Below are 23,014 nucleotides of genomic sequence, written 5' to 3'. Positions count from 1 at the left end.
CGAGGTATTGTTACTCTCAGTCATTTAAAAATTATCCCATTTGAAATCGAGACGACGTCATTATTATTCATCAAAATTCGTATAAAATATCGATCTATTACCTCGTTAAACATTTAAAATTCCTCGCTTTTGACAAGCGAAAACGAACGCGAATTTCAATTTATAATCAAGCTCCGAGGTTGGACATGACTCGTTTTGAATTTCAGCATAGGGCAATCGCGGATAATCCGAAATCTCGTTTATATTCATTCATTTACTTATTAAAAAAATATTTCTCTCTCTCTTTATTTCGGGATAACGATGGATACATGCATCCCTGGACCAGGAAGTCGTCCTTCTGCTGATTTGCTTGTTATTAAGGATAAATGTGTGTCCATGTGGATGTGTGTGTGTGTGCGTCTCTCTGGCGCACGACCTAGTTCGTGGACCGATCCCGAAGCGGCATGACGTCACTCCTTACTCTCTCTTAACGTCATTGCCCGGGCAAAACTGGGTCGTATATACGCACAGACACACACAGACACACAGGGCAGCTTCCAGCGGAGGTGCGCGCGTATATTTTATTATGTATACATACGGGGCACACAGAGCAGCAATAGGGATGTTCGGGGGCGCAAGAGAGAAAGCTTGAATTTTATCGAGAGAGTAATTCTCCGGTTGAATTCGTTGCTGCGAATGTGCATTGTACGCTTCGTATTATATGCGCGAAACGCGACGGGCGCGGGGGAGGAGAGTCAGACGTATTCGCGAATTAACTTGTAATTGCGTCCGCGCGCAGCTCTCGGCTGATTTTCATCTTTTTTATTTATTTTTTTTTTTCATGCATATATCCGACGAAGAGAGAAGAGAGAAGAGAGCCCGTATTCTCGAGAGCCTTCGGAGAGCTTGATTTTATTTGCAAAAGCGGCTGCTGCGTTATATGATTGGTGTGTGCTGGATGGATATGAGAGATGCTTGAATAATTCTAAAATATTCAGAGAAATAAGAAAAAGAAAACACGGCGTGCTTCGACTTGACAAATTGGCTGTCAATAAACGTCTTGATTCTCTCAAATCAGACAATCCATAACTATATCTAGTGACTTTTTATCAATTGACAATAGAATAAAAAATGACCTATTGAAATGTTTTTAAATTTTCTTGTTTTTGACGATTTTTCTTTTACGCAGCGCATTTTGAGTGATCTGAAAATGGCAATTGACTCTAAATGTAAGACTTCTTTTCAGTCACTTTACATACGATAATACTACTTTCAGCATCCGCCACTAGATGGCGAGCACCTTTATCTGCATGAATCTGCAAGTGGTAAAGTAAAAATAAATGTATTTAAGTTACAGCACGATTTGCACACACTCAACATGAGATGGTGCCCTTCAATTTTTCAAGAAGTACATATATCAATATCGATAGAGTTTTACCTCCCGAACCCAATGGTATAACTCTCATATGCCCAAGCCAGGCAAAATCTCGAGAAAAATGCGATCAAAGTTTCGCAAATTAACACACTGATAGAAATTTACGAACTCCGTCATGAAATCCGCTGTGGTTGGCTCAAGAATTATAGGATTTCATGAAACAAGACCACATTTTACCTGAGACAAGTAATTTTTCGTCATGCGTCAAGAAAATCAAGAATTCTAAGGAGTTCGTAAATTTCTATCAGTGCATGGGCAACATAGAAATGGATGAAAATTTGAGCTACATTTACAATTTATGAAAAGAAATCAAAGTTCGCAAGGGAATGATCATATACAAATTTTAAAGAAAGTTCTTATCTTTCAAAAACCGTGTCTCAAAGTAGAGGTAGCCTGCCATTTTTTCAATATTTTTTTAACAAAATACTCGAAAACAAGATTTCTTCGGCTCGTTTTGGGGCTAGCAAACGACAAGTCAGCTAACTTAACTCATGTTAAGTGAACACTCAATTGACTAGCGTGTTACCCAAGGAAACCTCCTTAAGTCGTTCATCTAAGAAATTTTTCAGGTGGCCAAAAACTTTTCAAAGTACACGCACGACATTCAGAGATATGAGTTTATAATTAGCCGATCGCGATTTGCGGTTCGCCAAACGCTGCGCCGCGCTTCTTCCTTCCTGGAAGAACCGATGTCATATATAAATAGTATCAAAATCTATTTCTGTCGTTTTTGCGCGCGCTACGATACAGCCGAGCGAAATAACAATTGGTATCATCGACTGTCCGAAATAAACCTTAAGCTCGAGTTTTTTTTCTTCTTTTTTGGTTTGTTCCAACGTAATATTTTATCGACTCGTCGCAGTTCAATTGGCTGCGAAATTTCGAAATTTTATCTCGAACGCGAATTTACTTCGATTGCCTCGCTGCGATAACGATCTCTTTCTCTTTATCGTATTTTAAAATTTGGCATTGGTACAGAGAGTAACAATGGAGGAATCTCCAATTTGCAAGGTCACCATTTTACGACACAAAAAAAAATATCTGCCCAGCGACCCCGTTTATCTTGGTCAGTGTGCAAACTCTATCTATCGATAAGTATCTTTTCAAATTTTGTAAAACAAAAATAAAAATAAAAACGAAGCATTGACCTTCTGCCGATTCACAAATCTTAACATCCATGACCCTGGGTTACCAACGCAGCCCATATTCGTATACGCACAATGAAAGCTGCGCATTGTTTGTACGATCGGGTGATAACAATTTACATGAATTGGTCGCTGCTACCGCTGCTGCTGCGCGGGTAGTTGACCCGACGTATCCTTCTTCTTCTTCTGTGTTGCCAGGACGACTGGTACTACTGGTGGTGGNGGGGACACACGCGCGCGCCGTCTATCTCGCAGCATAACTGTATCGCAGGTTTATGGGTGACCCACATTCTAAAAATAGAATCCAACTCCCACGGCAGCCACCGCCGCCGCCGCCGACGACGATATATACCCCCGAAGCCACCCTCGCTCGCTCAATGCACGTATAGATATATGGAGTGTGTGTGTGTACGAACACTTCGCAGCACTCGAGCGCCGATATAATATCCATACGTCGATTTTATGTGTGTATTATGTTAGGCCTCGAAGATGCGATATTGAGACTCTGCCGTTGTTTGTAGTATAGTGCAGCGGCTATTATGTGTTGGCGAATCGAATTTTCGATTGTTTATGATTGAATTAAAGGATCGCTGATGGAGCTCATTATTACCCGAGATTATTATATAAATCGAGGATGTTAAAGTCGTAACGTTATAATATTAACACTTTTTTTCCATTCATTCAAAATACGATTAGTTTAATACAAAACAATCTACATAATTCCAATGCAGCACGAAAGATTTCTCAAGGTGTTGGAGGTCATCAAGGTCAGTCAACAGCTAATCAAGGGTAAGAAATTCTATCCGCTAAAAATTGCACACTCGGAGCGAATTACGTGTCCTGAAAATTGTGTGCGAAAATTGCCAGTGTAGTGCTCAGGTGCCTCGCGCGCAGTCACGCAACACACGTTTCAAGTTTAATTAAATTGACCCGACTGGTATACACGTTGTACTTTTGAGTTAGCTGTCAAAATGAACTTCGGTACATTGTTTCCCGTGTAATTGCGCGTGTCAAATTGTACGTATTTTCCGGGTGTGCATAATGTAGCAAAATACATAATAGAATGGTTTTTCGGGATAAAAAATAAAACTGCTTGTTCTAACTTTCATGTACATGAAGTTTGACGACGAATGATATTAATTGCGTAAAAAATGCAAAGGTTTGATACGTTATGCTAAACGTAATAGTTTAGCGTAGTTATGTATTATTTTGGTTTAGGGGTTGAACTGATGTTATAGATTTATATTCATAAAATGACCGGATCGCCGAAGGAAAATTATGGTTTGAATTTCTTTTACCTTACATAAGACAACTATGAATGTACAGTCAAACTAAACTCTCAAACTATTATGGTGAATATTTGGATAGAATAACCTTTTTTCAATTAAATGAAAATAAATCCTAAAGAAGTTTCTTTTAATAGACTAATTATTTTACAAAAAAAAATATTGAAAAAAACGTCAAGTAATTAATTTCATTGAATCATGGCATAAAAATCATTCAATATGGTGTGTTTAATCAATTAGTAAATTTTTATGATCAGTTATCATGAATCAAATGGTCATCAAAGTATACAAATTCTTGTTTTAATCCAACACTCTGCTTATAATTTTTGAGAGCTTTTCATTGATAAAAATTTTCCTCCACACTTTATGCGCCCTCTGTAGTCGAGGGTTGAAAATGAAGAAAACTACCACCTAACGGTAAATTGCGATCACTGCTGTACCAGGAAAACTATTCCCACTGCAGTTGATCAGTTTTTCAACTGATGTATCTTTGAATAATAGAAAATCCTAACTTATTGACTAATATGATAATTTTTATTTTATTATAATACATCAAAAAATTGCGAAATCTACAGTTTGATTAATTTTTCTATTGATAGTTTATCAAGCTGACATATTTTTAATTTGACCCAATTGAAAATGTAAACATAACTATGAATGTGAAGTTGTATGTAGGCAAATGACCCAGCTCTCGCCACATACGTGACTGTTTCTTTCATCGATGTGTGTTCGGTTGCAAGTGTGTAGGCTTCAAAAAGCAGAAAAACAACGTCGGAAGTAAAATTTATGAACTGTAACAAGCTAAAAATGATATAATCTTTTAAAATTTTAATTTCTACCCTGAATTTGGTATCTTCTAAACAAGTTTTTTCATTTTTAACTTTATCGTTATTTAAAATCATTTTGTACGTACTTATTACGCCAGCTCGAGCCCATGAGCATAAGCATTTAAATTTTCTAAAATTCATAACGTGCTCCAAACTGTGCTTTAAAAGAGAAAAATCATACTGACATGAATCCCACCGAACCATTGTAAATGTGATATTCTGTGGCATTGAGCCAATAATTTTGACGCCTTGTTAATAATATCGTTCGAAATTTTCATCAACGTTCAACTGATTTAATCATAAAACTGTTAAATGTTTAATTTTCCAACTTCAATTCTGACGTTCAGTTTATATAAAAAAAAACTGCATTCAGACCCAAGATCAATCCGCAGAAATTGCCTTCGTACCAATCCTACAATCAATCATCTCTTGAATTAATTTCTGCGAGACCTGCATTTCTATAACTAACACACAATAACTAATTTGATGCGAACAAATTTACAGTATTACTATTTATCTGCCTCGCGATGAATTATTTCGTTAATTGGGACACAAAGGGCTTTTGGCTTCCACAATGGGACAAATGGTTTTCTATATACAGCTTATAACGCAGAACGCGCGCATTGTACGTTCGTATTTCTGGGATAAGCTCGCGCAAGCACTGAAATTCACGAAGCTCTCTTCTATGCGAAATGCCTCGTAAGAGAGAGAGAGAAAGGCAAATGAATGAAGCTCCCTATATACATTTGCTAAAAGGCAAGAGAGAGAGAGAGAGTATTATTATTCGACAAAATGCGCAAGCAGCGGCGGTGAAAAATTGAAAAATGCGAGAGCTCTTTTTATGAAATTTCGTAAACAAAGATGCTTTTTGGTATGCGTTTTTGTTTTTCGCTTTAAAATGAAATTAATCCCCTGCGCGCAGCTAAGTAGTTTTCACCTAATTTTTACCGTACCACGGTGTAATTGGCACAGCATTGAAGAAATTTTTTTAAATCGTAGCCGCAAATGACACACATATTTATAGTCCGTATATATGGAAGATTCGATCGTTTCAAAACGTCTGAGAAAGCAGCAAAAAAAAAAAAAAATAATAATAACGCCACACACGGGTCTATGAATAGTGAGAGGCAAGTAGCTTTTCGCTGGTTTCCGAAATCATCGTTCTTGCCGTTCCGAGCACGAAAAAAGCTCGCCGTGATTTCGCAAATATAATAAACACGCATACTACTACTACACGCATATACACTTACATCGCGGAGGTGGCTTTTTACCCGTTCACCCGCTCTCTCTCCGCGCGATTATCACCAAAGTCGACGATTTTGCTGCTGCGGCTGCCGCGAGCATACGCGTCTCGCCTGTGTTTTCTTCTCTCTGGCGTTATGGTCTATTTTTGACGCGAGTTCAAAAGAGAGAGAGAGAGAGAGAGAGAGAGAGAGAGAGAGAGGGGCTAAATCCTAAAAACGTCTTATCCAATGAGCACTGGTCGTGCCGTCCGCTCGACTACTTCTCGAGAAGTCATCTTCTGGGCGAGCGATTCTGCCGAGTGTTCAGTCACGCACAACCGTTCGAACGGTTAACAGTTACATCTTTAAGGTAAGGCTGTTTTGAGATTCCGCAGATATATATCGTCGGGGCATCATTTTGAATACATACAATTTGAAAAAGAAAAATTGAATTAAAAGAGTGTGCGAATCGGAGTGAAATCGTATAGGAAGTAATAAGCGCCAATTGGTTCTTGGTGCAGATTTAATAAATTAATACACGCGTGAATTGAATTGTGAGTTGTGAGGCCGAATAAATATTCGATTGGTAGATAAAACTGCTGCTTCTACATTCTACTGGTGACATTGTAACATCTTAATTATCATTGGTTAACCCACCGAGGAGTGAGTATTGAACATTGAAAAAAAAAAAAACGACCAACGAGTGTTCCAATACTTCTCAGGTTCTTCAGATTATCTCGAGAATTCCGTGCAAGTGTTAAGTTTGAAAAATCAACACGACCAGATAGATTGCAACGAGGAGAAAAAAAAACAAGTTATTTTCGAGCGGGCGCTTTTTTTTCTATTTATACACGCGTGTTAATAAAATACTATTACCTCTTGAGTGATTTCGCGAGTGCGTTTAAATGCCAGTATCAAACTTTTCTACGGCTTTTTCTCCCGTCGATTCGATCTCAAAGAAAAAGTGTCGGGACTTTTGCTCGATGTCGCGTTGTAGTATAGTATTGTTCGCAAAAATTCTTGATTGGCCAATAGCGAAGTTCTTTTCTAAATTTAGTGACACCTATCTCGGACGCGCGCGACAAGTCGTTTGTGTGCTTGTGCGTGTGTGTGTCGGTATTAGTTTATATTTAGAGAACCTCTCGGACTCTCAGCTCTTTTCGTATACGCGACTCGAAATTTTTATTCTCGAACGACACACACGGACACACATATGCCCGTATATACAATTGCAAAAGCCCAATTGGCAAAAGTTCGAAGGAATTTTTTTCTCGATCGAAAATTTCAAGCCTCTGCGTGCCCGCGATCGATTGCGGGCTCTCGATGCACAACCCGCCAACATTTCCGTATCCGAATGCACGCGTTATTAATAAAAGCGCGCAGATACACACACACACACGGGCCGGAAAAGAGCAATGAATATGTCAACGGCGTGTGCTTATTGACAGTGCAGGGATGCAGTATATAGATACTTTCACTGTGGTCTCGCACGCTCGATTAGAGATATTTCATTGCCAGTATAATTGATTTTGAAAGTCGTGCCTTCCCTCCGGTTGATTTGAAATAGTCTACTGAAAAAGCGCGATTTTTCGGGCGCAAAAATTATGTGTACTCCAAAAATAGCATTAAATAGCCGCCTCGGAATTATTTTGATTACATCGACTATATACGTTATTTTTTTTTGTAACATCACGAATCGAAATTACGCAAATATAATAATTTCCGTCCGAGAGTTTGGGTTTAAAATTTTTCGCCTTGGGAAAAGCAGCGCGTATGCATCATACGTGTTATTGCTGCTGCTGCTACCACTGCCGAGCACGAATATCTCTCTCTTGTCTAAACTTAGGCGTCCGATCGGCTTATAAGCCCGTAGCGCTCGTATACGCTCGCGCGCAAGTTTATAAATATAAAGAGTCGCGGCGCTCACACAGGCCTGCCTGCCTGCCTCTCTGACGCCGCCGCCGCCACCGCCACAGAAAGCACATACCTTCGCTTACAGCACGCACTCATATATATAAGATTTGTATATTTTTACGGCAAGATCATTGTTTACGAGTTCCCCTTTTAAAACCGGGAGCTTACGTAATTCCTCCGCTCGGAATGAACGCAGAAAATAGATTTTTCGACTCGCATCGCGCGGATATTTGCGTATTATACGTATTTTTATGAGGATTTTCATCTCTCTCGATTGATTAATTTGGGTCAAACGAAATGAAACGCGCGAACGAGTTGCCTTATAACGACTTTGAAAAATTTGGTTTTAACTAAGCATTCGATTCGTATGTTTTTTATCGCTTCATTTAGTAATTTTATTTACGAATGATAATATTCAACGATCATAGAAAAAATATCGTGCTTTTTATCAATTTCCGAAACAACTACTACCACCTATACGTAGGTACTACTTGATTTATGTTTCGTTGGCGAGTATTACGGCATTAAAGGCTAACAGAGCAGTCTTGGTCCGAGAGAGTCGAAACCCTCGTCTCTCTCTGTTCCTTCCCTCGCTTTTCAGTGAATTTCTAGGTCAGTGACTCGTTCGTTTCGCAGCGGAGCATTCGGCCAAGATAAAAGCTATGTGCAGTGTTGCGCGCGTGCCCTAATGTACCCACCAGCACCCACCACCTCCACTTCGAAACCATCAACATTTTTAATCGCTAATATTTCACTGAAAATGCACTTGTGCATACGCAGGGTCACTCTTTGCTAAATGGAAAGAGAGAGAGAGAGGGGGAAGAGTCGCGTTGGAAAATAAAATACCGGAGAACCGAAATAAAATCTCTCTCTCTCTCTCACTCCGGCGACTTTTAAAAATATTTTGTATACACGAATTTCGAGGCCCCTGGCTCCGCGTAACGCGTTACGCTTCTTCTTCTTTTTTTTGTTTTTCTGTTTTTCATTTATACGAATCCAGAAATATACCCCGCTGGAGAAAATTGATATAGTTATCGCGAGGTGACGACGATGATGGTGTTACGCCGAGCCGCGCACAGTTGTTGTAACCAAATTTGGATGGCGTTGCAAGCTCGCGCGCAGAACGAAAGAGACAGAGCGAGAGAGAAAGAGGAAAGACTCTGCCACACGTCGCTTTCAACTATTTTTGAGCGCACCGGATACTACTATACCTGTATATCGTAACACACTGGTCGTCTCTCTCTTTCTCTCTGTCTCTCTCGCAAGCTCGATGATAAAATCACACGTATCCGTGTATTTTTGTATATATCGCGAGGCGTGTGACATTTTTCGTCGCCCGATGCGTAACCATCGGTTGCAAAATTACGCGAGGGAGCTTGCGATGAATACGACGATGATTTAAATGATTTTTTTTCTGTTTTTTTTTCACAGACAGCAGATTTAACAACAAGGATCCGCCATGGCTGACGATGAGGTTAGGTATGTATCGATTTCGAGGGTCATCTTGAGATGTTATCGGTTATCGAGTATTTATTTGATACGCTGAAATGTGTTGATGAAGTTTGATGACTTTTACAGGGTGACTTTTGACCGTTGGTAGCGGGTTGGAATTGAAAAGAGTATTCCCCGCTAGCAACATTTGATACATTAATTTTTACATTATTCAAAGCAAAAAACGATCCAATTAAAAACATTTTAAACAATTTTAATCAAAATTATTCTCATGCAAAGACTTTTTCGAAACATTACCAAGTACAGAAAAAAATTTCATTCACAATTATATACTATACGAGACTCATATTTACACCGTTACAGAACAATACAAAACTGCACAAACTTTCCGAAACATTTAATACGTTATACCAAGTTACTTTTACATCTCTCTCTCTCTCTCGCTAAAGCGACGAACGAAATTAATTAATTAAAAATTTTTTGCATTTTTTTCCATGTACTCGTTTTTCGCCTCGCCGAATTCCGTCTGACGTCATTCATCCATGACTTTCTGATGTTTTCATTGTTGCTGCTGCTGCTGCTGGCCATCACACCTCGACACAATTATACATCGACCCGCTCGACGAACGCCAAAAAAATTCATCTGGAACGCATAAAAAAAAACAAACGAACTGAACGAAATGAAAAAAAAAATGATCTCGGCGCCGTGCAGTATGAATATTTTATTTTAACAGGTACGACATATCGCTTCAGCATTGCTTAAATTAACGTGCGCTGTTACAGTTGTGTGTATACATATACGTATAAATAAATACCGGCAGTTTCAACTGCTCGTGTATCCCAACTTATACTACCTCTATTTTACGCACACACCCGTACTCGTGCTCCCAATGTGCCAGTGTATATAAGCACACACCGGAGTCGCGCAGAGTGTGTACATGTATAACTACGGCAAAACTCAAGGAGCATTCGTTGTCTCTCGTCGGTGCATAAATTAACTGCGACCGACTGCTGCGACGCGACGCCTTGGGTTTTCTGCCTGTGAATAAACTTTTTCGTCTTTGGTGCCCGTGTACGAGAGATGTACTCGCAAAGACTGCGAGAAAGAGAGAGAGGCAGAGACAGAGCTTGCAGAGAGACGGAGCAAAAAAAAATGAAATTACTTTAATTCTAATGTAACTTATTTTCTTAATTTTCTCGGTATATAAACGCGCGAGGTATATAATTCGATTATTAAATCGCCAGAAATTCATCATATTTTTTCGGGGAAAAATTTCCACAGCCAAATTGCTGGCGCGCCTGAAAATGTTAATCGGCTATACTAAATTTTCGAGCGTTTTCGGCCTACATAAAGTCAAGTTTTAACCTTACATCTACATACATATACACGGACGATATTACACCGGGAAAAAGCGAAAAAAGAGAAAAAAAATTTCACGTGGAGTCTCTAGGGCTTTCTCGCGGAGTTTAACCTAGTATACCAATTTAGAAGCTTCAACTCGCCCTCTTTATCTCCGTCTCTCTCGCTCACTCTGTCTTCTCCTCGCTCCGGCACCTCTTAGATATATATGCATACGATATATATATGTGACTCTATATACATCTATACAATACCGTCATCACATCATCATGGTTATACATGCAGCAAAACGAGGAACGATATATAGGGGAAACTCCCCCGAAATTTTCGGTAGTAATATTAGCGCGAGTCAAGATGGAAGCCTATATATGTACGAGCTTTTTCACGTCTTAGGAACGCGGACTCGTTGCGGGAACGCTCCACTGACGTTCACCCACTTTTATGCTTTTTATAACTCGGCCGCCGCGAACGAGCTCGTGTATATAGACACGCGCGTTTTGCGGGATAAACGCGAGTGAAAGAAAGTTCATGTATTATGAAAAGCCGCCACGCCGTAGAGAAGCGCTTGCAAGTACACACAGACACACGGACATAGACAAACTTGTATTTTTACTTATACTCCGACTTTGCGGCCATAAATTTACATCGAAGCGCGCAAAGTTCGTTGCCCGATAGAAAAAATTCGATTTTTCGCGATATCTTTCCGATTTACTTACGCGAACGATAGATCCATAAAACTTAAAACTCGATACAACTCAACAACACCTGTACACAGGAGCACACAGAGGGGTAATGTAAAAACACTCGATCACTATACATTTATAAAAAAATTACACTCATATATAGTTTTTGTGTGAAAAGCTATGCGTACTAATACTAGAATAGAATGTTGTTTTTGTTTGGATGTCGATTTAAGAAAACAAATTTTCTGTAAAATTAGATTTGCCATTTTGAGCATGAGTAATAATGATACGTTGATAGAATTACTCACTCGAATTTTAAAATGAAATTACGTAAAGATGAAAAATTAAAATAAAAATTGATAAAAAAAAACAAACTTTATTTGGTTCAAAATAAAAAAATCATGATAAAATATCTTAAATAATTAAACTTTGCACAAGAATTAAAATTTCAAACGATTTGAATGTAAAGCAATGATATTAACGCTCGACTTTTCTTTTATTTTCAGAGGAAGCGCATCGAGGATGTACGTAACAAAGGAAAACGAGACTTAGAGATTCACCTATTACATAATATTTAATGACATATTCTTATTGACGTTTTTTTTTCTTTTTTTTTCAACACAAATTACCTTTTAAATACTAACGGGGAAACACTTTCTGAGAAAATCTCTTATCGCATTAATCAATGGGTTCTCAAACATTTTTGCACACTGAAATATTTAGGAAAAGAAGAGGAAACAGGCAGAGACTGACAGGAAGAGGGCCGAAGTCCGTGCCCGCCTGGAGGAGGCCAGCAAGGCCAAGAAGGCCAAGAAAGGTTTCATGACACCCGACCGTAAGAAGAAGCTCAGGGTGAGAATCGCTTGTTTTTTTTTTTATAACGTAGGGACGTATCGCATGATTTTATACTAATCTGAAATTTGTATTTTAGCTCTTGTTGCGTAAAAAAGCAGCTGAGGAATTGAAGAAAGAACAGGAAAGGAAAGCAGCCGAGAGAAGGCGTATCATCGAGGAGCGTTGCGGAAAGCCCAAGGACATCGATAACGCCAACGAAGGTATTTTAACGTTTATCAATACTATTCTCGAGGATTTTTAATTTTTTCCCCACGAAAAATTTAGTTAAATATATTTTGGCCAAGCCAAAAATTATATCAAACTACCGAGTCGAATCAAGTAGCTCTCGTAACTTGTACGAACCAAAATTAGAGACAATGGTTACTTTGTTAAAATTTACAACTGAATTGCGAAAGACTAGTTTTGCATACTGCGAGTACACTGAAAAAAAAATACATTTTTAACACATCCAAGAGATGCAATCAATAAGAAATCTTTCGAGCAAATGGAAAATATTAAATGGATATTCTAGCTTTAAAAATTTTTCTTTTTAAAATAAATCTACACACGATAATAATGAAAACACACAACAACTTTTCGTCGTTCGCGCAGAACAATTGAAGCGGGTGCTGCGCGATTACCATGATAGAATTACCAAATTGGAGGATAAGAAATTCGACATCGAGTATATTGTCAAGAAGAAAGATTATGAGGTATTTTATGAACGCGCAATTTTTTTTTGACACACACTTTTTTTGTACATTTTTTGTATTTCTAAAAAAACAACAACAATTTCTCTAATAATCAATTTTCTTCTCATTTTCTTTTTTTGACGAGCGCCCGGTCGGGCGCTGGTCGCAGAAATATAAACAAATTAATATCGTATATTACTTGCGTTTTTCAAGCTGTTTTTTTGATTGTTAATCGTGTTCGTGCAAAAACTATCTATATGTTGCGGTTAAAGCATTTAAACAGTACAAGCTTAGCATTGAAATTTTTAATAACTGAGAATTGTCATTGACACCTCGTCTACTCGCCATTCACGGATGGGGTTTGAATATATATCAATGGAAGCAATCATTTTTTTTTAATTAAATTTTTCTTAATAAATATTTTGCCGTACATGCTTCATTGTTCTATATATTCACTTTCAATACTCTCGATTTTTTTTTCTAATTTGTTTGAATGACAGTTTTTCGTATATTATTATGGTAGTTTCTTGAAACTTGTATAAGACGTGAAAATTGTGACTAACTGAGCTATAAGAATTATCTCGAGTAATTCATAAGATGCGATGTAACAATTTTCTTGTCTAAATATACTTGACTATCTTTGGAGCATTTTTCTGCATACATATTTCTAAATTGTGTTACACATTATTTTCCAAAATTCTACTCTTCATTTTTCGATATTCTATTATCTTCAAGCATAAATTTAATACGTTTGTGGTCAGCACCAACGTATGGGATTTTTTTTTATATCATTGACTAAAAAGTCGGCGCTAATTGTTTTTGTCTTTTCTCTGGGCTAAATTTGACGATAATCCTTTCATACTGCTTCCGAGAACCCAAAAATTCCACAATCCTCCGGCTTCTGATGTAAATTTCAGTCCATGCATTGGTAAAATTCATGTTTTACACGTGTAGAGGTTTCTGAGATTTCATTTCACGTTAGGTCAAGGTATCTCTAAAATCGTTGAAATACTCTACTCACTTGAACGATCACAAAATTCAAGCATTTAATATTAAGAAACAATGTTAACCTATAGAATACACAGTGGTCACTTACTTGCTAATTTTAGAATACTGTATAAATAATTTGTCATATAACATGACGATCTTGAAAATGTTTCAAGTTTAAAATCTAGTTGATCATCGATTCACAATATTTCGCTTTTCAACAGCGACAGTGAAGTCGGTTATTAATCAATATCATAAGAGGATCACCGTCCTTGAAGAGCAGAAGTACGATCTTGAATATGAAGTGGCTAGAAAGGATCACGAGGTTATTTTTCACTAAGGGCACAATAATATTTTGTTAATTTTCTTTTAAAAATGATTGGTGCAGGTAGTGCTATTAATGCTCTGCAATGTAGACATACTATTTAATTTAATGATAAATTTCAAAATTCTGGGTCAAAATATTCATATTTAGTTCTAAAATTCTGAATATTATGTTAATTGATGAGGCGAACTAAATATTTATTTTCTGGCCCTGACTAATAAGTTTCTCTACATATTTCCGAGTAGTCTAGGATAATAGCAAGAATGATATTGCTGCACAGTATTTAGCATAAAAAGTAATTTTATTCATTCTATTTACACAAAAATTAACTTTACAAGCATTTTTCCTTGATATGCAGTACATACATTTCCCCGTCGAACAGTAATTTTTATTAAATTCAACTTTTACACTTCAGAGATATCGAGAATTTCCTAATTATTTTTAATGAAACAAAATATTCTTTTATGAATAATATGGCATCTTCAAAATATAGAATGATGAATCAAGACAATAAATCAATTTTTCGAATGTTCTTCATGTTCAATCGAATTGTCAAAGTAACAGAATGAGGTTGAACTTTTTGAAAATATTTCTAACGTTATCTTTCATAAGTAAGTTTGGAGATCAAAAGTTAGTGGTATAACTATACTCTCACGAAGAAAATTATAGATATTAGCACAAATTCAAAATGTGATAAGCTACTACACTATTTCACTGAAAAGAATAGACGAAGGTTCACCAAAATACTAAGGGAAAATTCCAATTGGGCCACAAAATTAGTTCGTGCATTTTTATTTTTTTAGCTGAGCTGCAGACAATTGTTCAGTCCCTCTGGCAAAGAATGTACGATCTCGAGGGTGATAAATTTGACCTTGAACGGCAAAGTACAATGAAAGCTTATGAGGTAACTAGCCGTCTGAAACAAAAAAAAATCCCTTATCAAACCCAAACTCAACGAGCTCCTATGAAATGAATTAAGTGTATTCCCAAAATTTTTACTTAAAATCCTTGATTGCGCACGTTTTTATCATCGTGGAATCTTTTGAGCAAACTTTCTGAGATTCGAATTTTGTATTTTGCTGATAAAAACAAGGCGCAAATATCGGCACAATTACAAATCAATCTATCGTTATTAGTGTTTAAATTTCGGAATGTTTTTTTGGTCAAATATTTATGTTTTTTCTTTGTTAAAAATTATTTTGTATTTTTTAACTGTCATTTTTTATTTTAATGTAAATAACGAGATGAAATGATAATTGTACTCCTATTTTGTCAGTCCTACACGTTAGTTAATCATTGTATACACCTGTTGATGTCTTTTTTTTAAATGTGGTACATCACTTATTTTTTATGAAACTCCCCATTAGTATGTAGCCCAAAATGCAATTCAATTTATCGACCTTGTCCTAAAATCACAAATTTAATATAAAAAAAAGAATTAAACATGCACGTGCGTTTTTTTGAAATACGCATAACTAAGCACCATGCGAGAAAATAAAAATATGAATAACCTTTTTGTTCATCAGAGGCCATTTGGTTTTATTATGAGATAATTTTCAGAGCAGATGATCATGACTGAAAATAATCATGCTTGATCGGCATCATTATTTTATTTATATACGGATCATGTGACAATCATGACGTCTCTTAAATTCTTTAAGGCTCGGGGCTATTATTTTTTTTGCAAACGACAAATTAAATTATTTAAAAATGTATTTTGAATTAAAATTTGTATCCCGGTTATGTTGAAAATGAACAGATTTGTAGATTTGTCAATTGATATTCTTTATAGCCGCATTGAAGCAGATTTGCAAACAGTATCATGAGCGCGTCTACATTTGTGAGGGTCAGAAGTGGGATTTGGAGCGTGAAGTTCGAAAAAGGGACTACGAGGTATTTTTAACCATCAAATCAACGTGCACAGTTTATAATAAAACTAAACGGAAAAAAGGGTTTTCAAGCAAAATATACCTAATTTTGCTCTCGTCATATTAAAAATCATAAATTACCTTTTTAGTGCAAAACGCAAATCCAAACGCTCAGAGAACAAACGTTGTACACCATCAGTGTTTTTAGTATACGAGCTCCAAGAAATTAATTTTCTATAAAATTCTCTGAGCGTTTAGGAAAATAACTCATTTTAATAGTAATGAAAAACTCAAATGAGTTCATAGCGGATCAAGACCCCTAAAACTTTGATTTTAATCATTCATTCCCTTTTTCAATAACCATACTTATATCATTACCATTCATAAAGATGATACAAGATCAAATGTCAATGAAACAGAACGTTTGAATCATTTAAAACCGAAAATAATAATAGTTTCATCGTAATTACAAAAAGATCGCAAGAACCGAAAATTAATTTTTTTTTTATATCTGGGTGCTATAATCTTGGTCAGTCCTGCAAATTTCATACTTGTAGACTATTTTTATTTATGAATAGACTAATTTTTACGAATTATATGAAGTGCTATTACTTTTATTTTTCAAATTTTACAGTTAAAACTGGAGACAATACTTTTTTATATTTAATTTAGTCTATGCATTTATTTATTAACTTTTTTTACGTAAATCTTAAAAAAGTGAATGAAGAAAAGTTCATCGACTGTTCTTTTTGAGCTTACTAGATTTTATTTTTTTTTATTTTTTGATCAAAGAATTATAAGCAAGCTTATACTAACTTTTATTTAAATGAAAAAAATATTATTAGAAATCATGCACAAAATCTTTAGCAAGGGCTGGACAAGCTTATAGTTATTTAATGCTATACGTAGTGGCAAATGCATTTAAAATATTATCGCCTAATCATGCGAATAATAATTGTTCCACACCCAATATTTTTGTTAAATTATCTCGAGCTGAATAAGTTTCAAATAGTAAATAGTAAATTCAAAACTTTCTCTTTCAATTAAAATGTTCATTAATAATAATTTTGTAACTTTTTCGATTTCGAGAGATGATTTAACAAAAGTTTTTGTTGAAAGTCAATAACGTCCCTATTCATTTTGAATCATCCTGTCGAATTGAAATGGTTAAACCCCAGAAATTTACATCGTATTGATGAGTTTTTCAATTTTATTGGAAATTATTTCGGTTTTGATGATCTAGTTCTTACAATTTTTACATTTACACGGTGCAAAATCGATTGAGTTCAATCTTATAAAGAAAAAGTGTATAAAATTTTTAAATTGCTTTATTGCTCACTGCATGGCTTATAAACAAAAGGTTTTCATGAATAATAAAAAAAGCAAAGCTCTAGGTAAAGGTATTTTCTATCAATAATTGATCAAATAATTTTACTTTCATAATTATAATGGATTTAGGATGTATAATTTGAAAAAATATGGTACAATCGAAAAATTTAAGTGTTAGAAGGAAAAGTATGGCACTTCATAATTCGTAAGTTAAAATACTTTTAAGAATTACCTAGAATTCAGGACATATATTACAAACATAAAAAAAATATCTCGGTAACATTTCTAATAAATTATAGATATAGATGATAAACATAGTTAGAAGAAAGAATTAGGGTAAGACTATTTATGAACTGATTAGTTTAGATCACGTGAAAAATACACTTAAGGCTCTCACAAAAGGACGCATTTTTCCGACCAACGACATCGAAAAAATCGCTACGTAGGAAGTGCCATGCTGAGATTCTCTGCAATCGAATTTTCCATTGTGCTTATTCGTTTACAAAAGCGTACATGCTCGTGGTTTTTGAAATGAAAAAGAAAATAAATTGCCAATAAATGATTATATCACAAAATATATCGATGAAATAAAATAATTAGCTGATAAGTTCGCCCTTAATTAAAAAGACTTTTAATTATATGCACAGCAATTTCAAATTTGAATTTGAAATTATTTGATGACTCGCACCGATTTTGCACCAAGTAGCATGTGAAAATGATTCATGCTTTTTATCATGCTTAACCGTTCCAGTACGTGGAAACATTAATCACGGATTTGCGTTTTCATTTAATCGTTTAATTTTTATAAAATTATACTTCAATTTAAAAGTTTTATCGATAAAAAGAATCAAATAATATAAATGAAAACGCCCTAATAGTGATACGCCATTCCTTATAAAATATTATAACTGATTATGACCAGTTAGAACGAACAGCCTGATTTATTGCCGCTGTTCCACAACATACATCTTTCCTTGCGTCTTAATGAATGACGATTCGAACAGCAACGAGAGCAAGAGATATTTTCTATACACTTTTTTTATTCACCCTCGAATTTCTTAGTTCGATGTTGTTGTGCAGAATTTATTATAATTGATTTTTCACCTCGTAATCAATTAAAACTGTGGATTTTCGAGAAAAAGAATTATAATCAATTTTGTACGAAGATAATGATTTATGGGGTTTGGACAAACCCTTTGTGCCCTGCAGCCATGTCATTATAATGTTTTCAATTTCCCCACTCCTAAACTAGAAAAGTATACTTTACCAAGCATGGAAAGTTGTCTAGACATCCCATCAAGTGAGTGTTGATTCACAGTTCACTCACAAATTCGTTAGTGGAATCAACGAATTTTGTCTTTTTACCCTCAATCCTTCGATTGGAAGGATTCCCTCATTCACGATAATAAAACTTTCAAAATTTGTGTTTATCCTGTACCAAAATGGTTTGAATTTCATTGAGTAATGTGTAAAAAGTTTTAGATTTATAGCACTAGAATATAGGTATCGATTTCCATTAGATTTTCTCGTATAATATATTCTGAAACAGTATAAACAAGAACTTTTTGAGATGAGTGATTTCAAACCTTTCTTTTTTATGTTTTAATAAAGTACAATTCGTACTTTTAATACCTTTCCATTATCAAAACAAGTAATTTGCTACTTTCTTTGTTTTCCTGTTCAATTTATTAGTTATTCATTTAAAAAAATGTTCCAATTCTTTCCTCACATTATGCTCTTTGAATATCCTAAATTACCATACTTCCTTTTGCCTGTAAATAAAAACCATTTATAGTGCTTTCAGTGCTTTAAGTTTGTGCTACTAAAACTTGTGTGAGATTTTCTTTAACTAATCGAAATATTTTTAATTTATAGAAATTTGAATGTAGGGCGCTTTGCAATAAATATAAGTATCCTTTGCTAATTCTCAATTAAGTTCCAATTTCACGTAGATAATTCATTGAATTATTTATTTAATTTTCGTTGATAAATTTGAAAAATTTCTAGCACTTTTCAAGAGCATAGAAAGCTTCGCTGTAAACAAAGAGAGATTATAAACATTTTTTTACAATGATACATTTATTTTGACAGATTTCGGAATTGAACAGTCAAGTCAACGATCTCCGTGGTAAATTGTGAGTAAAATTATTTCGATGTATTATTCGAATGTTACATACAAAGAAATTCTTACTGTTCTTAGAACTGTAATTAATACTTTTACCTTTTTCTATTTTACCAGCATGAAACCCACATTGAAAAAGGTGTCCAAATATGAAAACAAATTCGCCAAACTTCAAAAGAAGGCTGCTGAATTTAACTTCCGTAACCAACTCAAACAAGTCAAAAAGAAGGAGTTCACCCTCGAAGAAGAAGACAAAGAGGTAAAACTTTTTTTTCTTTACAATTGCAGTTCAGGGCAATGTCGATCAAAAATATCATTGCGAGTTATTTTTTTATTATTATGGAAAACAACGACTTTATGATTGGATAAGGAGTTTTCAGTAATTCAAAAATATACATTCTAGATCTGCTCAAAATTTAAGAAGTTCAATTCACTTAATTTACATCTGTTGATTAATAAGTGAACGTTAAATGTTGCGTGTATTTTTTTTCATGTTGAATAATCTCAAACAGTCAGTAAGCAGATTGTAACTAATTTTAACAATACATTACTGAATTTAAAGGCTATTTAAAGCTCTTGAGATACATTGAGAAGTATAACTATTTAGACGTTTACAAAAGTATCGAAAGAGTCTTTAATGGAGCTGAGTATAAACCAGATAAAAGTAGAGAAATCCGTAGTTGAATAGGCAATGTATTATTCTTCACAGCCCAAGAAGTCCGAGAAGGCAGAATGGCAGACGAAGAAGTAGAATAGGAACATACAACCTCAGAATTTAAACAATTATCATGCTTTAACTCACGAAAATTGACGAAGTAAAAATCGTGGAGATTTAAAGTCATTTCAATTTTTGAATTTGAAACTCCAGATAGATGAATCGTGAATTATTCGTTGACAGATACATTTTTGTAACTATTTATATTGAAATCAAATAACTTTTGAAAGATCATCCGAGCAGTCGATGATGAATTAGATCTTACTCGTGTTCTTAACTCTCATCTGTAACGATTACTCATAATGTGCAATTTTTTTTCACTTGAATTATAAATCGATATACTTGAAAGTTCATTATAAGATTCGCGTTACCACAAGCATAAAAAATTTCAATAAATATATTTAAATGTAAAATGACTATTATATGAAATTTTTTACACCACATTTTCGAAACCAATCTTACAGTTATATTGATGAGAAAAGATGATTTTTGACATAAACATAAATGCAGTTACACGAAACAATTTTTCTTACGTGCCAATCTGCCAATATTTTGACCCTGATTTTTTCAGTACTTCAATATTTTTGAATTTTGAATAACCTAAGGTTGCCTATATATGTGCTGGTTTTTAACAATATTTTTCTATGTGATTTTTGTGATCTCACAATTTTTTTTTAATTTTCTGATGATCAGATTTTGTGTTTTTTATGGAAAGCATAAGTACGATTTTATGTATTTCCGAATCGTTTCAATCGGATTTTTTTGAATTCGGTAATCTAATTAAAATTTCTATCATTAATATGTTCTAATAACTTAACGTTCAAAAAGTATTATTCTGAAGTAAAACTACGTGAGAGTGAGGTGAGACGAAATTTTGTATTTCTTGTATTATTCTCACGCCATAATGTTATTAAAATATTATTGCAAATCTCTTAACATAATTGCTTATTATGCGCAACTTTTTTTTATTTAAGATAATGACTTATACTCGTTAATACAACTGTTAATTTGCATTATTCAGTTTTGCGTTGTTTCGAAGTAATAAAAATTATATTTGTGGGGTTGTACAGCGATTAAAGCATATTTAAATACGACTTGAAATAAAACATAAAAATAAAAACGATTCGGCTGCCGAGCTTTCTGTCTGTAATATGTGTTGAAATGCTCTGTGTATTACATTACGTGTGAATACATTTTTAATTATCAAAGTTCATAAAACATGAATATTTAAAAAAAATGTATTCGTTTTACATTTAAACTATCATGGCTAAAATTATTACAAAACCAATTTCTTACATGGATTTTGTAATACTTATCAGTCTTGTAAATAATATAATTTCTTTGTTTCGTTGTCATGTTGACTAATCTTGCTTAAAATTTGCAGAATGCATCGAAAGATAAGGTAAAAATAATTGAAAGGCTTCGATCAATATAATTTGCCTGAGTCCATACTTGTAGATTCTGTAGATCATTGCTTTGTTTAAAACTTGAGCTAATCTAAGATTTTTTTAGACTGGAATTTATCATGACTGCTTCATTTTTTTAGACTACATTTTTAACGAATTTAAGTTATTAATACTGTTATCAATATTATTTATTTTATCTCAATTTAAAATTACTATCAAAGTAGTGTGAGTAATATGTTAGCCATTTTTTAGCTAGAATTTTTTTTAGAAGAGTAAATTTTACCTAAAATATTTGGTATTTTTGTAACAAAAATTAAAATATGCTGATCTAATTACGTTATTAATTTGCTTGTTTCGTATTTTCAGAAAAAGCCCGAATGGTCGAAAAAAGGAGAAGAAAAGAAGGTAAAAGAGGAGGAGGCTGCAGTTGAGGCATGAAAAACCAAACAATTGTATCTCCGATAAACTGTTCCATCCGTTAACTGAAACTTGAACTATAGGCGATAGTTATTTGTTTAACTGAGCACGCAATCCTAATTTTATCAAGAAAATCGACTATCGCTCTCTTGTAAAAAAAAAATCACATACCAGTAACTTCCTTTGCACTTACTCTGTACTAGAATGAATTATTTTTATTTTTGATGATTTTATCCTCTACATGTTCCCTGTTTTGTTTTTGTTTTTTATCCTTGGATCATTAGTAAACAGAATTTTGTTACCATTGTTACCTGGAAGTTATCCTGCACTTTCCATTACTTATTGATTGGTATCTAACGATACTGTCACTTCTAAAAATTGTATACTTACGAAATTAAAGATTTTAAGAGTAATGGTTAAACCTTGATACAACTTTTTTCTGTAATAATATAAAGAATGAAAACAAGAGTTAATAAATTTGTTCAATTTTTAATCCTATCCAGCTTGTGACTGAATGTCTTTAAGGCGCATCTGAGGGAATGATATATAAGTTTTATTGTAATTAAAAACAAATAATAATATACTATGAACAAGGCTTTGTTTAAAAAATGTATTTTTCCTTTTACCCTATGTTATTACGACCCAAAACCACCTCTCTTTACCTTGCTGACTTTAAAAATTGTTTCAATAATTTTCAATACCCTGTACGATAATTTTAAACCTGTGTAAAGTTTTATAAATAATGCAAGTTAAATGTGGAATTTATTTTAATTAATCTCAACGAAGAAACGTCAGAAAAAACAGTACATCCAATTATTTGTAAAATATTTTAAAAAGAAATTCCAACATCTCCGCGTTGAATAATTTGTTATTCTTAAAATGTTAACGTATTTTTTACCCTTTTTAAATAAGCCCTTTTTAAATAGCTACAAACATTTTGATATTATTGTTTTATTTAATTCTTACTGGAGCATATTTTTTTTAAAAATATCTTTTCCTCTTAATTTTATTTAAA

The 23,014-nt window shown here is 34.3% G+C and overlaps 1 protein-coding gene across 16 annotated transcripts; it reads left to right on the top strand.

Moving 5' to 3' along the window:
• Window positions 1–6,163: 6,163 nt before the first annotated feature.
• Window positions 6,164–22,595, top strand: LOC106659701 (troponin I). Of its 16 annotated transcripts, none has more exons than XM_023463041.1 (10): window positions 6,164–6,265; window positions 9,241–9,283; window positions 11,811–11,828; window positions 12,028–12,156; window positions 12,236–12,359; window positions 14,946–15,046; window positions 19,431–19,474; window positions 19,579–19,720; window positions 21,561–21,578; window positions 21,949–22,595. In XM_023463041.1, the coding sequence occupies exons 2-10, from the start codon at window positions 9,269–9,271 to the stop codon at window positions 22,018–22,020; spliced, it is 663 nt and encodes a 220-aa protein (XP_023318809.1). In that variant the 5' UTR covers window positions 6,164–6,265; window positions 9,241–9,268; the 3' UTR covers window positions 22,021–22,595. The 16 variants fall into 16 exon arrangements, with proteins under 16 accessions (XP_023318809.1, XP_023318808.1, XP_023318820.1 ...); XM_023463040.1 differs by lacking the exon at window positions 14,946–15,046 and adding an exon at window positions 12,751–12,851; XM_023463039.1 differs by lacking the exon at window positions 14,946–15,046 and adding an exon at window positions 15,935–16,035 and having other exon boundaries at window positions 6,165–6,265.
• Window positions 22,596–23,014: the final 419 nt, after the last annotated feature.

This window comes from Trichogramma pretiosum, unplaced genomic scaffold, assembly GCF_000599845.2.
Source record: "Trichogramma pretiosum strain Unisexual culture from Peru unplaced genomic scaffold, Tpre_2.0 scaffold19, whole genome shotgun sequence".
Classification (NCBI taxonomy): Eukaryota; Metazoa; Arthropoda; class Insecta; order Hymenoptera; family Trichogrammatidae; genus Trichogramma; species Trichogramma pretiosum.
The sequence above is the reverse complement of the archived record's forward strand: the minus strand, read 5'-3'. Positions and strand labels throughout refer to the sequence as shown.